The following is an 8,582-nucleotide window of genomic DNA, read 5'->3' on the forward strand; positions in this document are numbered from 1 at the left end:
TGGTGCCCGATCAGGGGCACACGGCATCGGGAAGCCACCAACCCGCCTGCCCTTGTGCCTGGCCCCTTCACACCCCCCCCCCCCCCCTCACCCACCCTCTCCCCTCACCGTTATCTCGCCCTCAGTCACCCAACCCCAGGAGTCCAGCAGAGATCCCTGAAGAAGGCCCGAGGGCATTGCCGCAACTGACCACTGTGGCGGGATCTCCCAACCTCCATAGAATCCCTACAGCGCAGAAGGAGGCCATTTGGCCCATCGTAGCTGATTAGCCGTAACCAGTGTCTCAACACTGGGAATGTTGGCCTATGAGTGCCTGGCCTGACGACGGATTGGCAGGATTCGAGTACAACATCTCGGTTGGCATTGAGGGTGGTACAGATGCGGGCTGGAGTTTTCCTCCTGTTGCGATTCCGAGTTACCATCGGGAACGCACTCCCGCCCCGAGGGTTTCCCGGCGGCGTAGGGTGGACGCAGTGGGAAATCCCACTGACAAGCAGTCCCACCGGCACGAGGGTCCCACCGGCAGCGAACGCCGAGCCTTTCCAGGGAGGTCTCAATCCCTTACCCAACACTAAAAGAACAATCATCGGGTCATTTACCACCTTGCCGATTGTGGGAGCACATTGTGCGGCAACTGGATGCTGCGTTTCCTGCCCGACAACAGCGATTGGACTTCAAATGTACGCCAACGCCTGCAAAGTGCGACGGGGTGTCCCGTGCGACCACGAGCCAGGTGCTACACAAATGCAAACCCCGCCGTCCAATATTGCTCAGTACCAATTATCACCCATTTGAAGGTGAGGGGGGGTTGAGAGGGTTGGGGGGGGGGGAGGGGAGGGGGGGGAGGGGGAGGGGGAGGGGGGGAGGGGGAGGGGAGGGGGGGGAGGGGGAGGGGAGGGGGAGGGGAGGGGGGAAGGGGAGGGGGAGGGGGTCAGGACGCGTGGGAATTGGCTGGGACCTCAATAATCTTTTTGCCGGATAGGTCGAAGTCTGGAAGTCGCGAAAGATTGAGCCATCTCGCTGCGGACTGAATGTGTCTTTCTTTTCTCAGCTGTTTGAAGTGCGGTGACAACAGATGGCAGATAACATTATGATCCATTTAGAGCTGGCGGAAGACAGAGAGAGAGAGAGAGAGAGAGAGAAAGAAAGCTGCCGGGCCTCTCGCCTTTTACAGGCCATGGCTTTGATGGCTTCTCCTTTTTCTTATCTGACAGGCCCATGATGGATGAGCACTGGGCCCTCCGTGTCTCTCACACTGAGGCCTGTGTCGGGGGCATTCTGACAGCAGGTTGACGGATGGGGCCTGCAGAAAACACAGGCCTCCATCCACACTCCTAGGCCTGGCAGCAGGATAGGCCCCAGGGGGTTGCCGTGGGATACCGGATCGTGCTGCCTCTCCCTCACCACCCCCCGCCCCCCCCACTCTGCCCCCCACTCCCCCGCCGTTTCCAATTGCAAATAACCACATAACAAACGGGCTTGCTGGGCGAGTGACAGCTGTGACCCAACATGAACCCGGGGAGAGGACAAAAGTGTCCTCAGAGGTGGGGCCGTCGAATGATGGATTGCGACCTTTGGACAGGGGAGAGGCCTGTCGGGTCAGAATGTGAAAGGAAATCAAATGTTTTTAAAATATGTTTGATGTACACCGTCGCCCCGCCCACCACTCCCTCCAAACACCCCCCCCCCCCCCCCCACACTTTAAACAGTTCTTTCTGAGACACATTTACCTCAAAAATGGGAGGATACAATTAAGGAGTTCTCTCAGAGAAAATAATTGGGTTTAGGCGTCGAGTCTTTTTAAAAATTCCTTCATTGGGGGGGGTGGGCACCGCTAGCTGGGTCAACATTTATCGCCCAGCCCTAATTGCCCTTCAACTTTCGGAGGGGCATCTAAGAGGGGGGGCTGGCTTTATCAATAGTCATTTGGCAGCGCCGAATTTGAGTATTGTCAAAAATGGGGAGGCCCTATCGAAACTTTTCACCTTGCGCCCACCAGGACAGTTCGCAAGGATGCCAATAGGAAAGGGAACAACAATTTCTACTGCATGGGAAGAGAGTGCTGATTGGAAGGCAGGGGACTCTTGGTCTGTATCTGTAGAGGCGTAGCCATGAAAGGGCCCTCCTTGGCAACACCTCTACCAGAGTCACTAGGAATCTTCTTGATATCTCCGCACTTTTTAACCTAGTCCAACTCTGGGCCGAGACTCCATGGGCGTGAATTTCCCAACCCCTTGGAGGTGGCTCTGGAGGCAGGTGGGAGGAGGGGTGTTGGGGAGGAGGGGGTGGCAAGGCGCGCAAAAGTGTGATAGGCTCACGTCAGGCAGGCTCTCTGTGGCACACTTCTGCCTCTCTACACTTTTCCCAGAGACGGGCAGCCAACAGCAATGGCATACGGGTTACCCCCTCATACTGAAAGAGCATCGCTGCCCTCCCAGTAGCTGCCTCCTCAGCAGCCTCCACACAGTGAAGGGGGGGGGGGGCAGAATTCGGACACCATTGCCGAACGGCCAGAGCGCCGAGAGGTGGCTCCTGGGAAGAGGGTGCCCGATCACAGCTTCCCAACACGGAATTGAGGCTGGCCGAGGGGGACTGCCCAGGAATCGTCAGCCGTATTTGCTCTGGCGAGAAAGACTGGACGGGCCCAGACTCCCCCTCCCCCCGTCATGTACGTCAACCTGTAAAATCCTTCCAAACGCGCCAATGGCTGGTGGTCAGAGCAGGAGACACTCCCGGTCAGCCAGGCCCGATCTTCTAGTCCTGCCACTGTAAACGGGGCCTTGTTTTGTTCGCACTCTCTGCTGCCGGGGAACATGCGGCGGTGGGGGGGGGTGCATTTCTGTCGGTGAGACTGGAAAATCCTACCGGCGGGAATGGCTAGAAATTCCCGCCCACGAGCTCTTTAGTTCCCATTTCCAATTCTCTTGCCGCACCCCATGCCAAGGCAGCCTTTCATCCCTTTCCATCGCTGGTAATTCCCGGAACAGGTCGCTGGGGGTTTATAGCTAGAGGGCGTCCCACTCCACATCAAGGCGTGTCTGACCAGGAGTCTCCCCCGCTCTTACCGCCAGCCATTGGCGCGTTGGGAAGGATTTTTGCAGGTTGGCACGCTCTACCTGTTTGGCCGCGTTCCCAACGCACCTTCCTTGGCCGCCGAGTCCTGGGGTGGGATTCGAACCCGGAGCTTCCGGCTCAGAGGCAGCGATGCTAAAAATCCAAGTTTATGGGATGTGGGCAGCACCGGCTAGAACCAGCATTTATCGGCCAATTGCCCTTTGAGAAGGTGGCGGCGAGCCGCCTTCTTGCCCACTGCACCACAAAGACCAGCTCCTTATTTCCTCTGCCAATAACTTTCAACACGTCGACTAAAATCACCCTCAGCGCTCCTCTGAGAAAGGCGACCCCGGATTCTCTGGTCTCGTCAGGTGGTTAGCATTCGGTACACCATCGCTGCGTACTCTGCGGGTTAAAGAGGGGCATCCAACTGCTCGAAGGAGGTGCGTGGTGCCACGGGTCCTAAACCCGTTGAGAGCAGAGGATTGGCGGAGGTGTTCAGCGGGAAACTGGAGAGTGTTGACATGCAGGAGACTGCAGGTACGGCTCTCAAAGCTGTGGAGTAGGAAGCAGAGGCAGAGATATAGAAGCACGGCCCCGGGAATCGTCGTCGATGGGACGGATAATTTGACGTACCAGCGAAAGATGCCGATGGGTGTCAGCGGTGTGGTCCAGGGGCAGCGGTGGGAAAGGCTGCCCCAGAGAATCAGCACCTCACATTCCGCTCAGCCACAATTAGCCTCAACCTTGCTCGGAGCAGATTCTCAGACAGGAATGTGTTATCGGCACAGCGCCTCGTTAGTGCTCATTTCCATCATTGACCAAAATAACCCCAGGAGCTTTAACACCAAACCTTTACTGTCCAACTTCCATTTGGACAGTTTCCATAAGCGTTTCACATTTGGGCCATTGCACACAGAACAGCAAGATCACGTGTGACTGTGTGAGTGTGCGTGCACTGACTCGAGTGAAGTCTGTTATGTTTCTTAAATGAATGCTAGAAGTTGTTCAGCAGTTGAAGGATGGTTTATTGTGCTCCACAATAAATGACTGTTAGCTTTTACTTACAGAATGGCACTTGTAAAGATACTGCTTTTCTATGCTCTGCAACTAGGCCTGACCACACTTGCAGCCCTGAGCTCAACTTCCGTCCCTGTCCTGCTCCCCTGTCTCTCCAGCCAAAGTGAGCGAGGGCGGGCCTTCGGCGTCACTCTTATATGTCCTCGTGCTGCCCCCTGGTGGTGCTTCCATTTCCCATCAGCCCCTTCTGTGCACACTCAGGCGAGGATCACTACAAAGCCTGCAATCAGCGTAACAAGCACACCCCTGCAGGGCACCCTCATCCTCCCCAGTCACAGGGACTGCAGACTCGACACGCCTCCCACGAGCCAAAGCCATCCAACCCAACATTCATTTCCTGACAAAGTTTTCTGACACCCCCCCCCCCCCCACCCCCTTCAGTGACCCCCCCGAGCTTTCAGCACCCTGGAGGCTGCCTGTGGGCGCTGCCCTCCCACATCCCCCTCAGAGGTGAGGTCATCAGGTTCACAGTTACATGAAGCTGTTGTGAACGGCTCCGGTGCTCCGTCACGCTGGTGCAGGGTGGATATTCCATGGATGGGCAAGCCCCGGAGTGAGTGCTCGCGCGTGACAGGGTAACGTGTTCAGACGAGGTCCACGGGCTCCTGTGGTTGTTACGTGTCACTCCGCCGGTGAAGGGTGTTGAAAATCGGAAATCACGCTCTCGCTGGAGAGATTCGCATTTCCCCCACTCTCTCCAGATTTTACCCCCAATTCACAAACCTGCACACGGCTGGTGTGAGCTCAGAATTACCCCCCAAAGTCTGTGAGAGAGAGAGTGCATGTGTGGGCATGTGAGAGTGAGCGGGTGTGTGTGAGAGTGAGTGTGTGTGTGTGAGAGTGAGTGTGTGTGAGAGTGAGTGTGTGAGAGTGATTGTGTGTGAGAGTGAGTGTGTGTGTGAGAGTGAGTGTATGTGAGAGTGAGTGTGTGCGTGTGTGAGAGTGAGAGTGAGTGTGTGTGAGAGTGAGTGTGTGTGTGAGAGTGAGTGTATGTGAGAGTGAGTGTGTGTGAGAGTGAGTGTGTGTGTGAGAGTGAGTGTATGTGAGAGTGAGTGTGTGCGTGTGTGAGAGTGAGAGTGAGTGTGTGTGAGAGTGAGTGTGTGTATGAGAGTGAGTGCATTTGTGAGAGTGAGTGTGTGTGAGAGTGAGTGTATGAGTGAGTGTGTGCGTGTGTGAGAGTGAGTGTGTGTGAGTGAGTGTGTGTGTGCGAGCATGAGGTTTTGTGCGTGTATGTGCGTGTGTGAATACGTGTGCATGTTTGTATGTGCATGTCTGTCCTCATAGATGTGTGTATCGGTGCAATTGTTCCAGAGATTGTGTTTTTACTGTACATACATGTTTGCATGTGTGTTTCTACATGGCTGCCTTATATGTGCATACTTATACATACGTGTCTGTACATGTGTACCTTTCAGTGCATGTGTGAGTCTTTGTCCATGTGCATATTGCGTACAATGTAATTCTGGAGTGTAAATTGAATAAAGAATGTTGGAAGGCTCGGAGTTCGGGGTTGTTATCGTTTTGTGATGTGGTAATTCAGAATTTTCCAAATCAATGGGTCTGGACCAGGGCTCAATGGGGCAGAAGGCAGCTGGGAGTTCCTCAGTTTAGTGAAGGTTCTGAAAGGCCTTCACATCCTTAAGTTTCAGCCTGACCACGGGGGAATAGATTCAGGTGATTAACTGCTGTCTGATTAGCTCTCTCGGCAATCTAATGCATTTACAGACATTTCAATTAGTTACTCTTTGCTTAGCACCTATTAGAGGCCCTTTGCTTAACTGAGCAGCAAACGGATTTATCCTCATTAATTATTGTGGCTGGACGCCACTCACTTCCAAGCTGAAGCACGGAGCACAGCTGGCTTATGGAAACTAAACCAGGATTTCATCAGGGTTACAGCAAGAAGAGGCCATTCTGCCCCCTCGGGCCTTTTCTGTCATTCAGTGAGAACATGGCTGTATCTAACCTCCAATCACCTGACTGGAATTCAGATCCTTTTTACTGTTATTGTGACCCACTGCTCTCCACAACCCACTCTCTGTTCACCAAAAAGAGCTTTGGCCATTTGGAGAGGGGTCGTGACCCCCATCAAATCCAGGGAGGGAGCATTACCCTGTCAGATCTTGGGCGGGGGGTGGTTATGACCTTGTCAAACCCCGGGGAAGGGTTATGGCCTTGTCAAACCCGGGGGGAAGGGTCATGACCCGGTCAAATTCCTTGGGAGGTCATTACCCTGTCAAATCTTGCAGGGGGGGGGGTGGGAGGGGGATGGTCATGACCTTGTCAACCCCTGGAGAAGGGTCATGACCTTGTCAAACCCGGGGGGAAGGGAGATGACCCTGTCAATTTCCTGGGGAGGAGTCATTACCCTGTCAAATCCTGGGAATAGGTCATGACCCTGTCAAAGGTTGGGGAGGGGTCATGACCCTGTCAAAGGTTGGGGAGGGGTCATGACCCTGTCAAACCCTGTGGAGGGGTCATGACCCTGCCAAACCCTGGGGACGGGTCGTGACCTTGCCAAATTCTGGGGACGGGTTTTGGCCCTGTCAAATACTGGGGAGGGGTCATGACCCTGTCAGACCCTGGGGAGGGGTCATGACCCTTGTCAAACCCTGGGGAGGGGCTTAATGGGTGCTCATAAACAGGATTCTGATTCTACCAAATGTAATCGGGTTCTTGTTTTTCATGGATCAGTGAAAATCAGTAATTTACAAGGAGTACAGGATGGGCTGTTGGTGATTCCCGGGACAGGGAAACCTGTGTTTCAGTTTCCTGCTTCCCGGCCTGATTGGATCTGGGTCGGGAGCAGAAAGAAAACTAAAATAAGGTGAAAAGCCAGACTTTCAAAGAGGATCAATTCCTCACATGTTCTCTGGTACTATGGGATACCTCAGGAACGCTAGAACTTTCCCCAGCATCAGGGGGCGATGCCTCAATTTGAAATGTTTCAGCCAGATACTCAAATCCCTGCAAGGCCTTGTGTAATCTCCCACAGCTCTCCAACCCTCCATAATGGCTACCCACCTCCAGATCTGCCCCCTTCAGCTTTCCCAATTGTAATCGTTCCACCTCTGGTGGCCATGTTTTGGGCCCAGACTCTGGGGGCTGGGCCTGCATTTGTTGCCCATTATGGGTCCTGGAGTGTACTGTGTATATAGTTTACACTTCTCATTGTGGATTCCTCTACGACTACCAAAGCCACCATCTCCTCCAACAGCATTAACACTAGCATGGAGCAGTTGGCCCGCATGGGCCTGTTTATGTGCCGCACGTCCTCCGTCACACTCTGTAACTCGTTGGGATGTTCCGTGGGATCACGGGGCAGGATGGTGGGGGATGGGCGAAGGTGGGGTACGCTGGTGCGGCTGGGGGTAAAGAAGGCAAAGGCTAGGTCGGCTTTCGAAGCGGGAGGGTTCGAGTCCAGGAGCAAGGGTGTCTTGCTGCAGTTAGACAGGACCTTGTTGCGGCCCCACCTGGAGTATTGTGTGCAGTTCTGGTCTCCTTATCCGAGGAAGGGTGTTCTTGCTATGGAGCGCGTGCAGAGAAGGTTTACCAGGCTGATTCCTGGGATGGCGGGACTGACGTATGAGGAGAGATTGAGTCGGTTAGGATTGGAGTTCAGACGCGTGGGGGGGGGTGGAATCTCATAGAAACCTACAAAATTTGAACAGGACTAGACAGGATAGATGCAAGGAGGACGTTCCTGATGACGAAGGAGACCATAGAGGACAAGATGAGGAGAAATATCTTCACCCAGAGAGTGGTCGGCCTGTGGAATTCGTTACCACAGGGAGTAGTTGAGGCCAAAACATGTTTTCAAGAAGGAATTAGGAGCAACTCTTGGGGCAAAAGGGGATTAATGGATGTGGCATTGGGGGGGGGGGGGGGGGGGTGAGAGGGGATCAGGCAATTGAGTTGGATGGTCAGTCATGATGGTAACAAATGGCGGAGCAGGCTCAAAGGGCCGAATGGCCTCCCTCCTGCTCCGATTGCCTATGTTTCCATGCGCGTGAGTGGCACTTGCCCCTGCGCCTTACCGTGAGGTGTTGGAAGAGCCAGGCCCGCATGATGTTGGTGGCGACTTTGGGGAAAATGCCCCTTTTCTTCTGGCGCCTCTTGTCCTTGTCCAGGTCGTCGTCATCGCCGGTGCCAGGCGAGGCCACGCTGTTGTCTAAGGTATCGCCTGAGGAGAGAGAAATCAGGGGATTAGCGATCCCGCAGAGGCTGGGATGTGGCGTCGTTCTCATTTCCCCCATTCGGCGGGATGCTGGGGAGGGACGGGAACATTCTGCTCCGCTTTCTTTGACGGGATCCACTTTACCGCAGCGGCGGGGGGGTAATGTTCTGCTTCAAATCGGAGAGAAAATATTGATCTGACTGATAAACCTGCAATGGGGGGATGGGGGGGGGGGGGGGGGGGAGGAATTCTTTACCCAATTGCAACTGAA

General features: G+C 54.4%; 1 protein-coding gene across 8 annotated transcripts in view; it reads right to left on the bottom strand.

Annotated features, from left to right (window-relative positions):
- The window catches only part of LOC119957896 (homeobox protein Meis1-like), a 198,260-nt gene that overhangs the window by 27,348 nt on the left and 162,330 nt on the right, over window positions 1–8,582 (bottom strand). For all 8 annotated transcript variants that reach the window (XM_038786082.1, XM_038786080.1, XM_038786079.1 and 5 more), the window contains one exon: window positions 8,172–8,317. In XM_038786082.1, coding sequence (XP_038642010.1) covers window positions 8,172–8,317 — 146 coding nt within the window. The remainder of the gene's footprint in view (window positions 1–8,171; window positions 8,318–8,582) is intronic.

The sequence above is a fragment of the Scyliorhinus canicula genome, chromosome 27, assembly GCF_902713615.1.
Source record: "Scyliorhinus canicula chromosome 27, sScyCan1.1, whole genome shotgun sequence".
NCBI classification, from domain to species: domain Eukaryota; kingdom Metazoa; phylum Chordata; class Chondrichthyes; order Carcharhiniformes; family Scyliorhinidae; genus Scyliorhinus; species Scyliorhinus canicula.